We start from the raw sequence: 22,108 nt of genomic DNA, 5'->3' as shown, positions 1-22,108 counted from the left end.
TCTCTGATATTCCGTCTGTCAAATGGAAATAATAACAGTACACATTTCCCAAGTTGTTGTGAGACTACATGAGGTTCCATCCTGCACAGCGCCCACTCAATACCTAGCAATATAGTTAAGTTTACTGAGTGCTTACTTAGTGCCGCACTGTTCCACGCTACGCAAGGAGATTATCTGATTTAACATTCACCGTAATTCATGAGGTAGATAACTTGACTAACCTATTTTACAGATGAGAAACTGAGGGGCAGAGAAGTTAAGTAACTTGCACAGGGTCACATTAACGAATACGTGGCAGACTGCAAGTTTGTACCGGAGACGCTAATTTCAGGACTCCTGCTCTAAGCTCCCAAAGAGAGGTGACTGACTGTCTTGCCCCTTTCATTAAAAAGGAAACCATGGTCCAAAAACAGGACGATTTGCTCAAAAGCTCACTCTTACGCCTCCTGGCCCGAAAGCCCGCGCAAGTCAAATGAATGAGTTAAGCCAGCCCGAGCGTTATCCGCGGCCGCGGTCCCTGGCTGGGCCTCGCGGGGACCCGCAGCTCCTCACCGCACCCGTACCCAACCCCTCCTCCGCGGCAGTCCCACCCGCTGGCCAGCCCTTCGTCAGACCCTCGACCCCAAGAGCCCGAGCCCGAGCCCATGCCCATGCCCGGCAGGGGAAGGGGATCCCGCTTAGCCGGCTCCTGCGTGGCGAGCACTAGTCTCCTGCGGGCGAGGGCCCACTCGCCAAGACCTGCGGGCCGCGGGACCCCGTTGTCGAGCCATGCGCAACGCCTCACCCGGCGGCGCCATTCCTCCTAGCAGGTCCCACCAGGGCCAGAGACACAGGCGGACTTCCGCTCGGGAAAGTGGCTCCAAGAGTGCGCCGGAGGGGACGCCAGGGATTCGCGGCAGACCCCGCGTGCTAGGATGGGCTCTAGGCACAGGTCAGTTCCCGCCGTCCCGCTGGGCGGGGTCGCTCCCAGCAGCTGCGGCCGGAATTCCAGTCCTCGCGCGCAGAGTGCGTTGCACTCCTCGCGTACAGGCCCGCTTCCCCCCGGCGCCCTGGCCCACTTGGAACCGACCGCCTCGCAACCGTCCCATTCCGGGCGCTGCCGGCACGCGGTTGGACGAGGCCTTTGGGGTGGGCCTCATACGCGTCCTCCTGTGATTGGCCGATTGCACTGTCACTCAGTCGTCTCTCTGCAGCCCGGCCGATTTTAAAGGAATCGGAAGGGTCCGGTGGGGAAGGGCCAGCAATGTTCGAGGGGTTTTGGGTTTTGTTAGAAAATTAAAAATTATGGCAACTTTCTCCAAAGATTGTTTCGGTTCTTAATAACTGACCTACGAGTGATTTTTTAACTGATTTGCACAGCATTTGTATGAGAAGAATATTAGCCCAATTTTACAGACGAAGTAACAGGCTCAAAAAAGGAAGTGACTTATCTAAGAACTCAATAATAGCTAACTCCGATTATTGGGAGTTTACGGGATAGCCCGACAGTGTACTGAGCACTCCACGTACACTATTTTATTTACTCCTCATCACCATTCTGTGAAATATGCACTATTTGTATTCCCATTTTATAGAGAAGGAAACTAAAATATTTGAACCCGGGCAGTCTGACTCCATAATCTGTGCTTTTAACTATTATGAACATATAAAGTATTCACTATGCGATAACTCTTACTATAATTAGTGTCCCGGAAATTATTATCCTAAATAAGGGAGAGTCAGTTCTTTCTATGTCTGGTACTGTGCTGTTGGGTATGGTATACTAGCCATTAAATATGTGGATATTTTAATTTGAATTTAAATTAATTAAAATTAAAAATTCAGGGCTTCCCTGGTGGCGCAGTGGTTGAGAGTCTGCCTGCTGACGCAGGGGACACAGGTTCGTGCCCCGGTCCGGGAAGATCCCACATGCCGTGGAGCGGCTGGGTCTGTGAGCCATGGCTGCTGAGCCTGTGCGTCCAGAGCCTGTGCTCCGCAACGGGAGAACCCACAACAGTGAGAGGCCTGCGTACCACCAAAAAAAAAAAAAAAAAAAAAAAATTAAAAATTCAGTTTGTCAGTTGTACTTACCACATCTCAAGCACTCAGTAGCCACATGTGGCTGGTGGAGATCATGTTGGACCGTGCAGAATTATAGAACATTTCCATTACCACAGAAAATTCTATTGGACAGCACCGATCTAGAATATATAAAGAACTCTTCCAACTCAGTAATAAGACAACCAATGGTGTGCTGAAGCCTCATACTGGCTTGGAGAGTCAACTGTTAAATTTATCAGGAATTTTGATAAACAACAAGGTCCTATTGTGTAGCACAGGGAACAGTATTCAATATCCTGTAATAAAACAAAATGGAAAAAAATAAATAAAAACAATAAATAAAAAAACAAAATGGAAAGGAATATGAAAAAGAGTATATATGTATAACTGAATCAGTTTGCTGTACACCAGAAACTAACACAACATTGTAAATTAACTATACTTCAATCAACATATATATAAATAAAAGGAATTTTGCAAATTGGTTGTTAAATACAGCTATTTAGAAAAATTAAACTATACGCACTTACAATGAGATAAAGTATATTGAAAACCAAAGTCATCATTTCCTAATTATTTTGCTGTATTTTACCATCATCTATGTTTTTGCGGTAGCTTATATCTATAATATCTGAATAGTGAAAATTTTATATCATGGTGTGCTACTACAGATCTCTTCCCAGTAACATTGATAGCTGAATTTTGGCTACAATAGGAATATTTACCCCATACAATCAGCACATGCTACAGACCAGAGCTTGACTTATTGCTTTGTTACTGTGTAAACTTAATATTGGAGAAAATGTTAATAGAGATTAAATTTAAAAGTATATCACATCGATCAATTTCACATTGTCAATAGCACAAAAACTTGAGGAAATATTCTTCTCCTGTTTGAAAACTATTATCCCATTCAGAAAAGAAGTCACTTCTAAAGTTTCAGTTACATCTTACTCGTTAATATAAATGAAAATATCAAACTTCAGAACTACACTGAAAGAGTCTTTTTTAAACATTTACCAACATAATTTTGCAAGCAATCCAAGAAAAAACATGGGGACTTCCCTGGTGGTGCAGTGGTTGAGAGTCCGCCTACTGATGCAGGGGACACGGGTTCATGCCCCGGTCTGGGAAGATCCCACATGCTGTGGAGCGGCTAGGCCCGTGAGCCATGGCCGCTGAGCCTGCGCATCTGGAGCCTGTGCTCCACAACGGGAGAGGCCACAACAGTGAGAGGCCCGCGTACCGCAAAAAAAAAAAAAAAAAAAAAAAACATGGACAAAAGATTTGAGTAGACACTGCATCAAAGATATACAAATAAATAACAAATAAGCACGTGAAAAGATGACCAACAGCACTGCATATTAAACCACAGTGAAATATTGCTACACATCCACTGGAACGGTTAATAATAAAAAGACCAACAATACCAAATATTGGCAATTATGTGGAGCAACTGAAACTCTCATATATACTGCTGATAGAAATGTAAAGTGCATGCTTCCCTGGTGGCGCAGTGGTTAAGAATCCGCCTGCCAATGCAGGGGACACTGGTTCGAGGCCTGGTCTGGGAAGATCCCACATGTTACGGAGCAACTAAGCCCATGCACCACAACTACTGAGCCTGCGCTCTAGAGCCCCAGAGCCATAACTACTGAAGCCCACACGCCTAGAGCCCGTGCTCTGCATCAAGAGAAGCCACTGCAGTGAGAAGCCCATGCACCGCAATTAAGAGTAGCCCCCACTCGCCACAACTAGAGAAAGCCCACATGCAGCAATGACGACCCAACGCAGCCAAAAATAAACAAATAAAATAAATAAATTTAAAAAAAAAGAAATGTACCAAAAAAAAAAAAAAGAAATGTAAAGTGCAACAGGTATTTTGGAAAACAGATTGGCAACTTGCTTTTTCATTCACTAATATAGGCTATTCAGCAAATACAGATCTATCCAGTCATTCACTGAATCAATATTTATTGAGCATTGCCATGTGCCAGGCACTATTCTAGTCTCTTAGAATACATTCATGAACAAAACAGCCAAACATACAAACAAGAAAATGAAATAAATTTTTTAAAAAGAATAAGAAAAATATATTAAAAAACAACAACAAGAAAAACTAAAAAATTTTTAAAATAGCCAAAGATCCTTGCCCTTATGGAGCTTACATTTTAGCAGGAGGAAAGAGATGATAAATAATATCATTAACAAGTGAATGATATATTAGAAGGTGTTGTGTGCTATAGAAAAAAGAAAAAGTAAGAAAGAGTAAAGGGGATTGAGGGAGGTGAGGATGGTGTTCTACCTCAGTCTCTTTAACAGCGGCATAGTATCTCTTACCTATCCATTCACTCCTCATGAGGCTGACAGTATGCTAGGTACTGGGGATGAAACCACAGCAATGCATTTCGGGGGGCTCCAAGGAGCTCTGGTTCTCCACGCAGAAAGAATTCAGTGAGAGGCAACATGATAAGAAGTGATTTATTAGAATAGAACGCTTATGAGGTTTACAAGTGGGCGGGCAAGAGGCTGCCACGCCGAGAACTTAGTGGGCTACAGTTTTATAATCAAAGGAAAAGTGGGGAAGGGGAGAAGACCACCTTCTTCCTCATCCTTGAGTAGACATCAAGCTTCCATCATCAGCTCCTCCTCCACGTCGGGCGAGGGAGTTTTTTTGTCCCTACATGGTGGAACTGGGACTGTCATGGCATGATGAAAATGAGCAAAAAGGTGGTAATATAGACTAAAAATGGTAAGTCATCTCAGGTTTCAATATAATGTCACCTTTTCCTTATATTTTTGTTTCTAATGTGCACAGAGGAGCATATCCTAGGAATCGTTAACTTACTGAGCTCACTGGGCAGGATGTGGGTCTCATTCGACAACAGTTTTACTGTTTTAGGGCATGTCTCATGCTTCTGTTGTACGGTTTTGTTGCTAAGCAAGCCTGCTTGGTTTTGTGGTTAAGCAAACCTACTTTCTTAGGTGATCATTAATTTACAGGGGTCTCAGATACTTTTTCCTTTACTTATGATCCCTTAGTGGGATTAACTATTTTCATCACCCTTTACTTTGTCCCTATCAGGGATAAAACTGTGACCACATCAGCAAGGTTTCTTCCCTCATGGAACTTATAGTCTGATGGGAGACAGTAAACAAACACGAATGAATTTGGTGATTGTCGGTAATGGTTAAATACTATGAAAAAAATAAATGTGGGGCTGGGGTGGGAAGAAGCTTACTTAATCTAAATTGGTGATCAATAAAGGCCTCTCTGAGAAGGAGACATTTAAGCTTGCCCTTGAGCGATGAGACAGAAGCAGTGCTGAAAAACTAATTTTTCTAATCCCCTCTTCATCCGTAGGATCTGTAGTCAGCAAGAAGTAGTGGTCCCTTGTGCTTCTGACAATGATTCAGGAAGTGTGGATTTGCAGCTGAGCAACTTAGAGGATATTAAAAAAGGCCCAAGTAGCCTTGAACGTACAGGTGAAAGGGGGAGGGGGCAGGGCAAAGGGAATCTTTTCAAGTCAAGTCTAGCTCTTGACTATACTTTGACAATGAATTTGGTCCCTGACTTTAAGACCTTGGAATATGATTGGCAAAATGAGATAAGATGCATTATTCTAGACATATAGTAATCTAAAGTTTGTCCTAAGACAGGTGATACTGAAGACTTGGACAGAGTCTAAGTGCTAGAAGGATTCTGAGAAGGGAAGGGTAGGTGTGGATGGAAGCTGGATGAGACTACAGAATAACTATCTTTCATTTTTTCTACAAACATTTATTGAGAACCAGTTGCTGGGTATACGACAGTGAACAAGACCGACATGGTCTCCGCCCTCATAGAATTTACATTATAGTGCTGAAAAGGACCAAAAAAAAGTAAACAGACAATAAATAAAGTAATTACAAGTTTACAGTAAATACTATGAAAAAATTGAACAAGGGGCTGAGACAAAAAATAAGGGCGATGGGAACCTACTTTAAACCATGGTTGTCAGAGAACACCTGTCTGAGATGGCGCCGTTTAAAGCCAAAGGAGGCCTCAAGGCTATGAAAGACCAACCCAGGTGAGAAGTAGAGGGAAGAGCATTTCAGGTAGGTAGAACAACATGTGCATTAGACAGCAAAGACTACAGTGTGTCTAAGGTACTACATTCATTCACTTGTACATTCATTCAACAAATATTTATTGAAGCCCTACTGTGATCTTAACACTGATCTAGCTGCAGAATAGACACAGTGTACTTATAAACAAATGATTGGAACTCAATATAATGTGCATGATTAAGGGTTGGGGAGGGAGTAGGGAGCAGACAGAGAAAGGTTTATTAGCAGCTAGAAGGATATTTAGCTAACATGGGCAAAGAGGGGATTCAGGAAAAGCATGCTGGAGCTGAGCTCTGATGGATGAGTAGGGGTTAGCTAGGCAAAGAGAGGTAAGGGAAGGTGGGGGACAGGAAGAAGAAACATGCAGGCAGAAGGAAAGTCTGTGCAAAGATCAGAGGTGAACGAGAACATGGCTTCTAGTGGGCGACAGGCATGTGGCAGAGAGTAGGAGGAATTTGCAGAAGAGGCTATTCAGGAAACCAAGAAGAGTACAAAAGTAGAGTGGTAGAAACCCACAGACGATGGGTGTGTTAGGGAGAAACTAGGAAGACTGTTGGCCCAATAGGTTTTTGGTTTGTTTTTTTTTTTTGCGGTATGCGGGCCTCTCACTGCTGTGGCCTCTCCCGTTGCGGAGCACAGGCTCAGTGGCCGTGGCTCATGGGCCCAGCCACTCCACGGCATGTGGGATATTCCCGGACTGGGGCACGAACCCGTGTCCCCTGCATCAGCAGGCGGACTCTCAACCACTGCGCCACCAGAGAAGCCCGAGCAATTCCTTACATTAAGCCCAAGTCCGTGTTGCTGGACCATCTCCACCTGGTCCCACTTCTGTCCTGTGAGGCAACTCACAACAGCTCTGCTCCCTTCTCTACGTATCAGCCCTGCCAACACTGAGAGAGGGCATCAGGCCCTCTTTACTCCTTCTCTGTTCTTGACTGGCCAGCACTACCAAAAACTCAAGCACCAGGTACAGGGTACAGGCGGGAAGCCCTACTTTGGTACCAGATGAAGTGCTATCAGGAGGGGTGGTGATATGCTCCCTTTGGGCACACAGAGGGAAGACATCAAGAGCTTGTTGCCGTGCATCTTAGACTTCTTATATGAATCCGACGAGAAGATTGTTTGTTGGCCATTCAGATACTCCTGCAGTTCGTCAGGACGATGGATTTCACCACCCCGACTGCCACGATGAGTACCCTCTTCTCCTTATTTGGTGATGTAAGACAAGGGGAGAGGAGAGACTTTCCTATGGGGAAGGTAACTGGCATAACAGCAAATAGAAGTTGGTAATAAATATTCTCTATTTTAGATAATACTTTTATGTTCAGAGCACTTTCTTAAGACCCTTCCAGGTAACCCATGATGTTAGGGCTGGTGTTACCATTTTTCAGATTTAAAAAACTGAGACATAGAGACTTCCCAAGGTACTCCCCTGCTTCATGGGATGAGGAAGGAGTTTATATAAGAAGAGACATCGTCTTTCCTTTCAAGGAACAATCAGAACTGCGTCAAGACGGTGGACTATATGCATGTCTCCATCGCAAATCCCAAAGACTTCTCAAAAAAGAAATACATGGGGAGACTTCTCTGGCAGTCCAGTGGTTAAGACTCTGCGCTTGCACTGCAGGGGGCGTGGGTTCGATCCCTGGTCGGGGAACTGAGATCTTGTCTGCCACAAGGTGCGGCCAAAAAAAAAAAAAAAAGAAAGAAATACATGGAGCACAGTGAACCACATTCTGAAGAGTCAAATATGCCAAGGCTGGGATTTTGAATTTCAGCAAAACAGCTTGCATGAATGGTTAATATCAGGAAACAGGTACAAGCTGTGATGACTACAGGTAGGAGTGACCTGCTTCTCATTTGTAGAGTGAGAGATCAAGTCACGTGAAGCAGCAAGTATGGCTATCTCCACATATATTTGGTTTCTTTTTTTTTTTTTTTTTTTGCGGTACGCAGGCTTCTCACTGTTGTGGCCTCTCCCTTTGCGGAGCACAGGCTCCGAACACGCAGGCTCAGCCGTCATGGCTCACGGGCCCAGCCACTCCGCGGCATGTGGGATCCTCCCAGACCGGGGCACGAACCTGTGTCCCCTGCATCGGCAAGAGGACTCTCAACCACTGCGCCACCAGGGAAGCCCTATATTTGGTTTCTTGTCCTTAGCTACCGACAGCTAAATATACTCATGTTGGGACTGACATTTCAGCTGACCTAGAGCTCTTACAAGTTAAGCATGAACACCTTCAGTGAGTCGCTTCCCTTTGAACACTCCCTTCATAGGTAAGACCTGATGTTGGTCGTTTCTCCATGACCCTCTTTGGAGCCTCCATGAAGTCTGTGAAATACACAGATAAGAAGGGTGTAGAGAGCCAAGTCCTGGACAGCTCGGTCCCGCTTCTTCTGTATTCTCAGGATGAAAATGATGCAGTAGCTGAGGTAATGTCTACTGTCAACTTCTTTCAGCCCTGAAGAAGTTCAAATCCAGAGCCAAATGTGCAAGCAGGTATTCATGTCTTTGAGGGCAGGGACTTTGTGGTACCATCTATATTCCCCATTTTCTCTGGCACAGGCTTCCTTTCAACTATTTTACCTAAGTGAACAGTGCGAAAAATCTTACTCCTTGTTTCTGTATAGCAAATCATGGCCCTTTGTGGGTAAGAATTATGTATTATATCTTTTTGTAGCCCCTCCCCAATATTCAACCTAGAACAGAGCCCTAAACACACTGCCCAATTCAACACACTCTTTCTGTTAATGATGATAATATTCTATTGTCTTTCCTCTTTTGTTCAAGAACTGTGTCATGGCCTTGAGACAAATAGACTTGTGTTGAGGCTAAGTCAGATACGGTAGCTTCTCTGACAATCTGGAGATGGCTTTACCTCACCTTAATCTTTCTGCCATAAGAATTGTGGGAGAGATGTCATCATCTTTAGTGCTGTCCCATACCTCAGAAGCCTGTCCTTTCCAAGGTGCTATGACCACCAGTTAATAGCAAACCAGAGAGGTAGGTTTAGGCTGCAAGGATTCTGGAAAAATGCTGGAGCTCTCACCTACCTATGCTCCTTACAGAAAGATTCAGAAACAGGACTTAAAATTACGGTGGACCTTGGTACCTTGTTATGGGGGAAGTTTTATGGCCTTGTGGCCATAAACATAAAATATTTCAGACCCCAATAAAGTACAGAGCAGAGCTGCCCAACCAAGTGCTGGGAAAGTATGCCCCGTGGAGGTTACAGATATGTGGCAGTATTGATACCCACCCCCTCGTCCGCCCGTGCCAGCCTCTGGCAATCAGGCAAAGCATAGAGCAGCCAAGGCTCTGGGTTTATTTTCCTTCAAACCTTGAACAACCTCTAGCCAGCTCTTCAAGTCTTCGCAGAGGGTAGCCTAAGCAGAGGGGAGGGATCTAACATTAAACAGATTAGGAATCACTGGCACTGACAACGTGATAAATACCCATACATCTACCACCTACTCTGAGAAATAAAACAGGAAAAAACTCACACACCTATCCCCAGTTGAATTACCCCAATAAGTATCATCCTGAATTTTGTTTTTATCATTTCTGAGGTATTATTTTTCATGTTTTAAAACTTTCTGTGAAAAAAAAGAAACTTTATATATTAAAAAACTTTATATCATTTATAAATCTTTCAGCAACTTGCTTTTCTTTGTTTAACATATTTATAAGATTTATCCATGTTATATAGCTCTAGTTCATTTTTTCACTGCTATATAGAATTCCATCATGTAAATATCCTACAACTTATCCCATTTTTCTATTCCTGGACATTTAGATAATTTTCATTTTTTTCCTTATTACAATGCTGCAATGAGCATTTCTGTACATATTTCTTTGTGTACATGTGTGAGAGTTTCTTGAGGGCATCAACCCAGTAGTGGAATATCTGGGTATCTTTTTTTTTTGGGGGGGGGTATCTTTAACTTTACTAGATATTTACAAATTCCTAACTAAGTAGCTGAACTAATTTGTTTTCCCATCAGTCCCCAGAGGAATTTTAATGGCCCAAATATCTAGTGGATCTGGGACAAAATACTTGTTTGGAGCCTCACCAGGGGTGTCATATGGTACATGGGAGCCATTCTGCTGAGAGCAGTGAGTAGAGGAGAAGCCCACTTGCTAAATTTTGCTCAAGTATCACGACCAAGAAAGGATCAATACTCTCCAAAGTTTCTTCCAAGCTAGAGATTTCACAAGGCCTGTGAGAATGGGAGCTACACTCCCCTGTGTAGAGTGAGAGGAAAATGACATAGGAGCGGTGAGTGGGCGTAGGAGCCCTATCTCTAGAGCATGGGGTAGTGGGAACTCCTGCCCAAATCTCTGGTCTGGGTAATACACTTGATAGCTCTCACTTTTGCCCTAGACCAGTGGTTTCTACATCTTCCCCAGAACCCTGAAGATTTTATGGGTTCTCTTTAGGGACTGTTTGGGAAAGTTGAAGGAGGGCAGAACCCCGGTTCCTTTCCACCTCCCACCTCACTTCAACCAGGATAATTCTGAGTTTATTAGCTTTTCATATTGGACTTTAGTGTCAGTTTTATTCAAAGAAACGTAACTTCAGCTGAAAAATGCTGATCTCTGATAATCCTTTTCATAGGAGAGCAGGCAAGTCTTAACTATATGTGCCCAGTTCCTGAAGTGGAAGCTGCCCCAAGAAGTGTACTGCAGAGATCCCTGGTACATCAACCCTAGTGAAGCTGGAACAATCTGCAGATTCTTTGTATGTGAACAATATCGTTTTGCTAACTCCATAATATGCTGACATGCTTATTTTTTTCAGACATAGTTTTTAATGGAGGAATATGACATAAAGGAAACATTTCCCATCCCTTCTCACATCAACAGTTGATATCTGTGAACTGTCTTGTTCTGTGAATCCATTTTTCCATAGCTCCCTCCCAAATGAATCAAAATTCACTTTCTATCACCACCCTTCCTCACAGAAAAGACTGGTGAACTCTTAGGAACTCCACTAACTTGGGTGAGAGGCTAGAGTCAGGGTGATAGTATATGCTCAAAAAACTACTTATGGAGTGAATAGAAATGGGGTTATGTATTGCCTTTGCAATGATCTCTAATCCTTTCCTTGGATATAGTGGATTGTTTACCCCCCATCAGAGCATGAGCCCTGAGCAAGGGATGCCGTGCTGTTGTACGCCATGCAGCATGACAGCAGCATGCCACTGGCTCTGCCAGGACCCAGATGGCATCCTTTCTCTTCACAAACTTGACAGAGGCTACTGTGGCTGATTTTAGGGGCAGGTTTGAGCCAGGGCAGCCCAAGGAGGCCCATCCTTGGTTTTCTAGACAACTGAGTCTAGAACCACTGGGATCCTATTATGAAGTCCCTAGGACTGACTATTCCCAGGGATCTTCCATATGTGTAGCCATTGAGGACCAAGTATGGGCTCCTCTGACCAGACTTGCAGGGCTAGGAAGCCCCACAGTCATGTCAGGCTCTCCACTGGGGATTATCTCTCTGACCTGCAACCAAACCTATAGCTGATGTAGGGATGACAGCATTTGCAGCAAGAAATTCAGTGCTCTCAATGGATGAGACTACAGCTTGTCCATGTTAAATTGTAAGTTCTATGAGAACGAATTCCTGTCCTCCTCCTTCTGTCCCTGAGGTGCCTATCCTTGTAAGAGATCCACTGAGGGGTGAATTCATTCATCCAATAAGCATAACACATCCAATGTGCAACAGGCCATGGAGAACCCAGAAATGTGCCAAGGATTAAATCTTCTTAAGTGGAGCTTACAAGCTAGCGAGGGAGATCAAACCTCTGTGAAACACTGAATGGAAACTCAACGTGGAAAATTGGTATGTGCCAAGAGAGGAGGACCTGCAAAACATTCAGAGCAGGGTTATGTCAGGACAGCAAGAGCTGGCGGGGAAGAGCTCATAGGGAGGCAGAGCTCAAGGCTGAGCTTAGAGGCCTGAGAAGACTTAGATAGAGAAGTGAAGACAGATTAGAGGCAGTACAGGCACAATATGCAGAGTGAGTGGGTGTGAGCAAGGTGTATTCAGAGGATTTAACATTGCCGAGGGCCTTGGTATTGTGGCATGATACTCGCTGAGCAACTGTGGTTATTTCAACGATACTCTGTATGTGTATCTGATATTGTCCCTGACTCTGGAAACTGTAGTGAGGCTGATAATAATAGTGCTGCTACTTCACTCCTTTATACTCTGACGTTTTTCCCCACTTAGGGAAAAAAATGCAAGGGGAAGGTTAACATCTTAGCCCAAACATTGATGTTCTCCAAGAATGCAAAACTTCCTATCAGAAGAGCGGCAGTCTTGTTTGTAGGTACAAAGAAAATCCTTTCATTTTTACAGTCACTTTTATCCTGTACTTTCCCAAATGGTGTTTTTGATTATCCCCATTCTTTATGAAGATGACCTTGAAAATACTTCTTTGGAGAAAGGGGCTATGTTATCTATAGGTAACTATCAGGCACTTGGAGGAGCTCAGTTTTGTTTTTGTTTTTTTTTTGCAGTACGCGGGCCTCTCACTGTTGTGGCCTCTCCCGTTGCGGAGCACAGGCTCCGGATGCGCAAGCTTAGCGGCCATGGCTCACGGGCCCAGCCGCTCCGCGGCATGTGGGATCTTCCTGGACCGGGGCACGAACCCGTGTCCCCTGCATTGGCAGGCGGACTCTCAACCACTGCGCCACCAGGGAAGCCCCCAGGAGTTCAGTTTTTAGAATCTAATTATCAAAAGGCCAGTTCTGCCAGCTGCTTAAAGCCACATCCAGATCACAGACTCACTGACTTTATCCTGCATTTAGGGCTCTTATCAAGGTACGTAGATCACAGTGAGCTCAGGATGAAGGGCACTGACTGGATAGAGGATGGTAAGTGATAAACACTTGGGTTTGGGGCGCCCCATATTTTGGAAGGTATCTGAGGCAGTGACTGTGGCAGAGCTGAGCCTCTGGGAACCAGAAAGCCTGAATTTTGTGGTAAAAAAAGCCCTTGAAGAATTTAACTGAATGCCAATACAATTCCTGAACTTTGTCTGTCAGAAAATAAGAAACTATGTAGAAATACTATCTTAGTTAATTATGATGACACCCTATAAGTACCACAGAAATTGACTGCAGCACTATTGTCTATAAGTGGCAGTTGTCCTGTAAGGTGGGGGGACTTGCTAAGAGAGAAGTTTTGTAGTCGTGTGAGGCAACCATCATGCAAATGATTTTCTATAATTGTACAGCCTTGAGGATTTAACACTCAAAGAATTATCTATTTCCATTGAATAAGTAGTCCTACAATTAGAAAGTGCCATGAAATTCTAAGTCTCACTGTCCAAAAGCATGTACTTCGAGAACCAAATTAAAGTCCTGAGCAATTCTCTTCTTTTAAAATAAAAATATGTAACTGGTAAAAGAGGCAGAAGCTAAAACTTATTTAAGAAAGATCATGCCACTTTTCTCTAATGTCTCCTACTTCCTCACAGATATCAGAAGCAAAAAATAAAGTAAAATACAATAAAATAAAATAGGAAAAGTCAGTAGATTATCTTATTCTATGAGGTAGGATTCCACATGGTTGATTCTGGTCAATTAAAAGGAAATTGTTTTCTAATCTAAAACACTGGAGAACGAAAGTTCCTTTTCCATTCTAAAGTTATCTATATAGAAGATTTAGGATATGTATATTTAGGATATGAACCACAGAAAATTGCCATTTTGTAAAGCAAGAACAGTCAAGTATCAGCAATCTCACATGGTTAAACCTAATGGAATAATCCCACCCTCTTTATTCCCTAACAGTGGTTTATCTGTCTTAGAAATAGGGTAGAACATCCTAGCACTCTATTTTGAAGAAGTTTATGTCATTTATCACAGGTAATTTTAAGTTAAATTTAAACAAAAATAAAAATTTAAATATGACTTTAAATCAATTTCATGACAAAATAGGTTTCAGCTCCTTTGGATTTCCAAATTGACGTCTGCTCTCTTGTGTTCTGTAGAACATGTAGACAGATATTAATGCAAGAACTGAAAGAAACTAAAGACTAGTCAGATATTCCATTTTGGAAATGAACGTGATGAATGTAAAGACTAAACTACTACTTAAATAAAAAACTCCAGGGCTTCCCTGGTGGCGCAGTGGTTGAGAGTCCGCCTGCCGATGCAGGGGACATGGGTTCATACCCCTGTCCGCGAAGATCCCACATGCCACGGAGCGGCTGGACACATGAGCCATGGCCGCTGAGCCTGCGCGTCCGGAGCCTGCGCTCCGCAGCGGGAAAGGCCACAACAGTGAGAGGCCCATGTACTGCAAAAAAAAAAAAAAAAAGAAAATACTATTCTGAAATATATTCTTGTGACTAAATCGAGTGCCCTGGACATAGATTTTGATGGATAAATGCCTTAGAATTAACAGTAAGTTAAATTGGGCTTTTTGGTTTTTAATTTCTTTATCTAAAGTCTAAGTTAGGTAGAAAAATCGTTAATTATCCTTTTGAGTAGGGCTGGCACTACTTTCTTTGTAGGGACTCAGCTTAAGGACCACCACGTTAGTTTTTCCTTTGAGGAACAAGAACCATAAGAATGATGAGGGCTGGTCTTGCCCCTCCCCGACAACTATTAACTGTTTTTTTTTGACAGTTAGAAGGTTAGCTGGTGAGTAGTTTTTCCTAAGAGGGGCATGTGCAGACTAAGTAGTTGCTTAGGGCAGAACAAAGTTGGGGGAAAAAAAAAATTTTTTTTTTTTTTTTTGTAAAGAATTTCAAGGGCTTCCCTGGTGGTGCAGTGGTTGACAGTCCGCCTGCCGATGCAGGGGACATGGGTTCGTGCCCCGATCCGGGAAGATCCCACATGCTGCGGAGCGGCTAGGCCCGTGAGCCATGGCCGCTGAGCCTGTGCGTCCGGAGCCTGTGCTCCGCAACGGGAGAGGCCACAACAGTGAGAGGCCCACGTACCACAAAAAAAAAAAAAAAAAAAAAAAAGAATTTCAAAATGAAATAGTCATGCTGGGAAAAATAATCAGAACTTTGTTGTACTTTCTTACCCTTATTTTGGGGTTTGGAATTGTTTATATTTTGAATTACATTTGGAAGGCTGTATACTATCATCTTTTTAGTCTTGGAGCCTCTAAAGGTCTTCATCAGGCTCTCGACACATGCTCTGGGGAACTATGAAATACTAAACCACAACTGGGAGGCTAATCATAGAGCCACAATGGGATCAAAATAGAAACAACCTTCATGATGTATCTGGATCAGAAATGAAGGGCAGAGTAAATCTATCTCACCACCCATACTTCATTTTCTATTCAAAAAAGCTCAGTTGAGTGTTAACACGGCAGGCCATTGGATAATAACGAAAAATAAAACCCAACATGTACCCTTAGAAAAAGTAGGGAAAGCATATTGACAAAAGGAAAAAAAAAGCAAAGCATGCAGGTGAGGCTGGACCTGACAGATGTGCTTCAACGCTTAGCTGCCTAAATTTGATTCAACTGGTAATAGTGAAGCCCTGAAGAGTCTTGAGAAAGAGACACGTTACAAATGCTGTTTGAGAAAGACTAGACTAGTAAGTAAACATAAGATGGATTGTAAAAGAAAATACAACATGTTGAAAGGCAGCTAGAAATCTGGTGGAGGAGGAATCCACAGGACTTCGTAATCAGGTATAGAGGATGAAGGAGCAGGGTAGTCAGTGATAACAAAGAGGACAGCACGAGCTGGGGGTTTTTCTGGTGAGTTTGGCAGTACTGTTTACTAAAAACCAATGATATAATAGCGGAGGGAGGAACATTCCCAAACTCATTCTATGAGGCCACCATCACCCTGATACCAAAACCAAAGATGTCACAAAAAAAGAAAACTATAGGCCAATACCACTGACGAACATAGATGCAAAAATCCTCCACAAAATACTAGCAAACAGAATCCAACAGCACATTAAAAGGATCATACACCATGATCAAGTGGGGTTTACCCAAGGAATACAAGGATTCTTCAATATATGCAAATCAATCAATGTGATACACCACATTAACAAACTGAAGGATAAAAACCATATGATCATCTCAATAGATGCAGAAAAAGCTTTTGACAAAATTCAACACCATTTATGATAAAAACTCTCCAGAAAGTGGGCATAGAGGGAAGCTACCTCAACATAATAAAGGCCATATGTGATGAACCCACAACCAACATCATTCTCAATGGTGAAAAACTGAAAGCATTTCCCCTAAGATCAGGAACAGGACAAAGGTGCCCACTCTCACCACTATTATTCAACATAGTTTTGGAAGTTTTAGTCACGGCAATCAGAGAAGAAAAAGAAATAAAAGGAATACAAATTGGAAAAGGAGTAAAACTGGCACTGTTTGCAGATGACATGATACTATAAATAGAGAATCCTAAAGATGCTACCAGAAAACTACTAGAGCTAATCAATGAATTTGGTAAAGTAGCAGTACACAAAATTAATGCACAGAAATCTCTTGCATTCCTATACACGAACAACAAAAAAATCTGAAAGAGAAATTAAGGAAACACTCCCATTTACCAATGCAACAAAAAGAATAAAATACCTAGGAATAAACCTACCTAAGGAGAAAAAAGACCTGTATGCAGAAGACTATAAGACACTGATGAAAGATATCAAAGATGATAGAAACAGATAGAGATATACCATGTTCTTGGATTAGAAGAATCAATATTGCGAAAATGAGTATACTACCCAAAGCAATCTACAAATTCAGTGCAATCCCTATCAAACTACCAATGGCATTTTTCACAGAACTAGAACAAAAAGTTTTACAATTCATATGGAAACATAAAAGACCCTGAATAGCCAAAGCAATCTTGAGAAAGAAAAATGGAGCTGGAGGAATCAGGCTCCCTGACTTCAGACTATACTACAAAGCTACAGTAATCAAGATGGTATCGGGCTTCCCTGGTGGCACAGTGGTTGAGAGTCCGCCTGCCGATGCAGGGGACACAGGTTCGTGCCCCGGTCCAGGAAGATCCCACATGCCGCAGAACGGCTGGGCCCATGAGCCATGGCTGCTGAGCCTGCGCGTCCAGAGCCTGTGCTCTGCAGTGGGAGAGGCCACAACAGTGAGACGCCCGCGTACCGCAAAAAAAAAAAAAAAAAAAAAGATGGTATGGTACTGGCACAAAAAGAGAAATACAGATGAATGGAACAGGATAGAAAGTCCAGAGATAAACCCGCACATATGGTCACCTTACCTTTGACAAAGGAGGCAAAAATATACAATGGAGAAAAGACAGCCTCTTCAATAAGTGGTGCTGAGAAAACTGGACAGCTACATGTAAACGAATGGTATTAGAACACTTCCTAACACCATACACAAAAATAAGCTCAAAATGGATTAATGACCTAAATGTAAGGCCAGACACTATAAAACTCTTAGAGGGAAACATAGGCAGAACACTCTGTGACATACATCGCAGGAAGATCCTCTTTGACCCACCTCCTAGAGAAATGCAAATAAAAACAAAATAAACAAATGGGACCTAATGAAACTTAAAAGCGTTTGCACAGCAAAGGAAACCATAAACAAGATGAAAAGACAGCCCTCAGAATGGGAGAAAATATTTGCAAATGAAGCAACTGACAAAGGATTAATCTCCAAAATATACAAGCAGCTCATGCAGCTCAATATCAAAAAAACAAACAACCCAATCCAAAAATGGGCAGAAGACCTTAACAGACATTTCTCCAAAGAAGTTATACAGATTGCCAACAAACACATGAAAGGATGCTCAACATCACTAATCATTAGAGAAATGCAAATCAAAACCACAATGAGGTATCACCTCACACAGGTCAGAATGGCCATCATCAAAAAGTCTACAAACAATAAATGCTGGAGAGGATGTGGAGAAAAGGGAACCCTCTTGCACTCTTGGTGGGAATGTAAATTGATAGAGCCACTATGGAGAACAGTATGGAGGCTTCTTAAAAAACTAACAATAGAACTACCGTATGACCCAGCAATCCCATTACTGGGCATATACCCTGAGAAAACCATAATTCAAAAAGAGACATGTATCACAATGTTCACTGCAGCACCAAGTAGCCAGGACTTGGAAGCAACCTAAGTGTCCATCGACAGATGAATGGGTAAAGAAAATGTGGCACATATATACAATGGACTATTTCTCAGCCATAAAAAGAAATGAAATTGAGTTATTTGTAGTGAGGTGGATGGACCTACAGTCTGTTATACAGAGTGAAGTAAGTCAGAAAGAGAAAAACAAATACCGTATGCTAACACACACACACACACACACACACACACACACACACACACACACACACACATATGGAATCTAAAAAAAAAAAAAATGGTTCTGATGAACCTAGGGGCAGGACAGGAATAATAACACAGACATACAGAATGGACTTGAGGACATGGGGAGGTGGAAGGGTAAGCTGGGACGAAGTGAGAGAGTAGCACTGACATATATACACTACCAAATGTAAAAGAGATAGTTAGTGGGAAGCAGCTGCATAGCACAGGGAGATCAGTTTGGTGCTTTGTGTCCACCTAGAGGGGTGGGATAGGGAGGGTGGGAGGGAGGCCCCAGAGGGAGGGGATTTGGGGATATATGTATACATATAGCTGATTCATTTTGTTATACAGCAGAAACTAACAAAACATTATAAAGCAATTATGTTACAATGAAGATGTAAAAAAGCAAAACAAAACAATGATATAGTTTAGTTACAGTCCAAAGAGGAAAAAAAAAGAGTACTGCTTAAATCTGCTTTATTTCATAAGGGAAATAAGGGAACTCAAGAGTATTTTCCTTTTTTTTTTTTTTTTTTGCGGTACGCGGGCCTCTCACTGTTGTGGCCACTCCCGTTGCAGAGCACAGGCTCCGGACGCGCAGGCTCAGCGGCCATGGCTCACGGGCCCAGCCGCTCCGCGGCATGTGGGATCTTCCCAGACCGGGGCACGAACCCGTATCCCCTGCATCGGCAGGCGGACTCTCAACCACTGCGCCACCAGGGAAGCCCGAGTATTTTCCTTTTATCGTGGCCTCATTTCCAAGGCCTGCACTTCTTAATAATTCAATTCAGGACAGTCTGCGAATTACAACATGGCAAAAGGAAAAGTCATAGACGTGAGTGGTTAATTGGATGTAAAGGGTTACAGATCAGATGAATCAAAACATAGGAGGGGAAAATGGAAGGCTTTACATAGATAGGATATGACTTATTGAAAATCCAAAGTTAGAGCCCAGATTCACTCCTGAGGAGAAAACAACAACAGAGAGTGTTTCTCAGTTTTTGTTTGTTTGGTGGATGACCTTTGAGAGGTGTTTCTTTTGTTCTTGGATCATTTTCAAGCCAGCAATGCCCCTCAGTTCAAGTCTGGATGATCTGAAAGTCACAGCAAAGGAAGAATCAGTATCTTGCACATAGCAGGCATTCAGTAAACATTTTTGGAATGAAGAAATGAAGGGTTTTCAGGACTTAGTATGCATGAAGTGGGACAAAGTATGCATGAAGTGGGACAAGAATCAGGAGAATCAAATCCAGCTGCAAAGAAGAAATGGGCTATAGTACGTGTACTGCAACTCACTGAAAACCCAACTACTTAATAAAGGGATGAAAAATGGGGCAATGAGTCTCAGGTTCTATTTGATTTATAATTCCTGAGAGCTGTTTCCTTTTATCTTGGTTTCTTTTCAAGGCCAGAATGACCCTCTGAAGTTCAGATCTGGATAAAAAAGAGATTGATTAGTTATGGCAAAGGCAAAAAACGTGAGGCTTCTCAGCTCTTGTGATCTTGTCCGGGACTAGCTACAAAACCCAGGATCTCATGGGGTAGACTTACTTTTACTGCATTTTTCCTCAAAAAATTCCAACCATGATGTCTGCATTTGACAGAGCCAGTGATATTTCTCAAGTTGTTCCAAACCTTTCCCACTCTCAACTCCCGACTGCATGTTGCTATTTTGCTCTCACCAGAGCACCTAGGAGTTCTGCTTAATCTAGATGTGAGGTGACCCCCTTCCAGACAAGAGCTATGAAGAGGAAGGGCAGGCTCTGGATCCCCGGCTTGGCCACTTTCTCCGGAGCCTGACTATATTGATGACCTTTTTTTTATTTTCAATCTCTGCCTGCTGCCTGTCTCTGATTACTCGCATGCTTGCATTTCCCAGTCCTAGAAAATACCCCTCCATTTGGCTCTCCTCCACCAGACTACTTAAAGGGAAGTTTTTACTTCCTACTTCAACTTTCTGACCTTCCTCCCATTAGCCCCTCAATCACAGTAATCTGGCTTCCACTCCCACTGTGCTAAAGGCAGCTGTTTCTGGCAAAGGTCACTGAAAACATATGAAAGGTAATACATGAGGTCTTCTTTGAATTCCTCATCCTATTTGAATTCTCTGTAGTGTTGGTAGTACTCTATGGACTGCTTCTTTCCTGGCCTCTGAAACATTGCTCCTTGTTTTTATACCTCTCTGGACAATTTTTTTTTTTTTATTCACTCCTAAAATTTTGCCCATCCCTGAAATGGGTTTTTTTTGTTTTTTTTTGTTTTTGCGGTACGTGGGCCTCTCACTGCTGTGACCTCTCCCGTTGCGGAGCACAGGCTCTGGACGCACAGGCTCAGCGGCCATGGCTCACGTGCCCAGCCACTCCACGGCATGTGGGATCTTCCCGGACCGGGGCACGAACCCGTGTCCCCTGCATCGGCAGGCAGACTCTCAACCACTGCGCCACCAGGGAAGACCCAGGGTCAGCTATTTTAAATACAGTGCTCAGGGGTGGCCTGACAAGATGACTTTTAGCTGAACTTGAAGGATGAGGAGGAGCCAGACAAGCAAAGATCTGGCATAGAGTATGTGGGGCTGTTTGAGCAGCACGGGAAAAAGGCTCTGAGGCAAGAACTAGTTTGGCAGCCTGGCATTTCCAAGGTTCCAGAACAAAGCAGTGAGGTTGGATCTTATTATCTACCTGAGGAGGGGGACAATGCCCTGGTGAGGCCAGATCACATGGGGCCTTATAGGCCAGGTCAAGAAGTCTGGATATTATTTTAAGGGCAAAAGGAATCTACTGAAGGATCTTGTGTGAAGCACTGACGTGCTCTGATTTACCTTTTCAAATGATCACTCTGGCTCTTCTCGGAGAAGGTGTTTTTGGTGAAGCGGAAGGGTAAGCCTCGAGACCAGCTCCATGCCTTCAGGCTTATGCTCAGGCCATTCCTAAGTCTGGAATAACAGTCTTTACTGGGTTCCAGGGTCCCAGTTCCCAGGAAGCTGAGAAAGTGGCCCCTTACTGCATTTCTTTCAGCACAGGTCAAGCCTCGTTTAGCGATCAAGAAGAGATGGACAGGTGTCCCCCAATAAACTTTGCCTCACCAACCCTTCAGTCATTCAAAAGACCACTCACTAGGCGCTGGAGACGCTGAGGAGAGGCCGACGAGGCCCTCCCCCGCCCTCGCTGTCGAGAGACCACTTTTTTCAGGTCCCTCCTCCATCTCCAAACTCAAGGGGCAATTCTCGATCAGACTATGTTTGGCGTCCCGGGGCAGTGACAAACCAGGCCCGTGGGTTGGCCGGGCAGAAGAGGCTTCTCCCTAAGATGAACGGGGCCGCCTCGCAACTGGCAGCCCAGCGGGGCCCAAACCAAAGAGCCACCAAGAAAGGGAGGCGCAGCCGGCTCCAAGGCAGGATAAGGACTACAACTCCCAGCAGATCCTGCGCGCGGACCTCCGATCCCTCCGCTCCCAATTTGCCCTGCCGGCTGTGTCCACCGCTGTCCGCCAAGGGCCAAGTCCAGGTTTTCTAGGCCCCGAAGTCCGTCTTCTTATCACATTTCCGGAGAGTGACGGCTGGGAGCCCTGGAGGAGAAACGGACCTTTTTGAGGAGAAACGCGGATGCAGACCACCGAAGAGACGTCGTGCTGCGGCTCCCGATTTTCGC

At 43.6% G+C, this 22,108-nt stretch overlaps 1 protein-coding gene across 1 annotated transcript; it reads left to right on the top strand.

The window, feature by feature from the left end:
- Positions 1 to 644: 644 nt before the first annotated feature.
- MROH8 (maestro heat like repeat family member 8) lies at positions 645 to 22,050 on the top strand (the record flags this gene model as incomplete). The annotated part of the gene is given in 11 exon segments (XM_079719093.1): positions 645 to 803; positions 807 to 931; positions 5,405 to 5,526; positions 7,005 to 7,117; positions 7,205 to 7,274; positions 7,277 to 7,368; positions 8,428 to 8,583; positions 10,770 to 10,892; positions 12,387 to 12,486; positions 12,968 to 13,033; positions 21,767 to 22,050. Coding segments are annotated over 11 exon segments (1,410 nt in total).
- Positions 22,051 to 22,108: the final 58 nt, after the last annotated feature.

Source organism: Hyperoodon ampullatus (genome assembly GCF_949752795.1).
Source record: "Hyperoodon ampullatus genome assembly, chromosome: 14".
In the NCBI taxonomy this organism is placed as follows: Eukaryota; Metazoa; Chordata; class Mammalia; order Artiodactyla; family Ziphiidae; genus Hyperoodon; species Hyperoodon ampullatus.
This window is presented reverse-complemented; position numbering and strand designations above follow the sequence as displayed.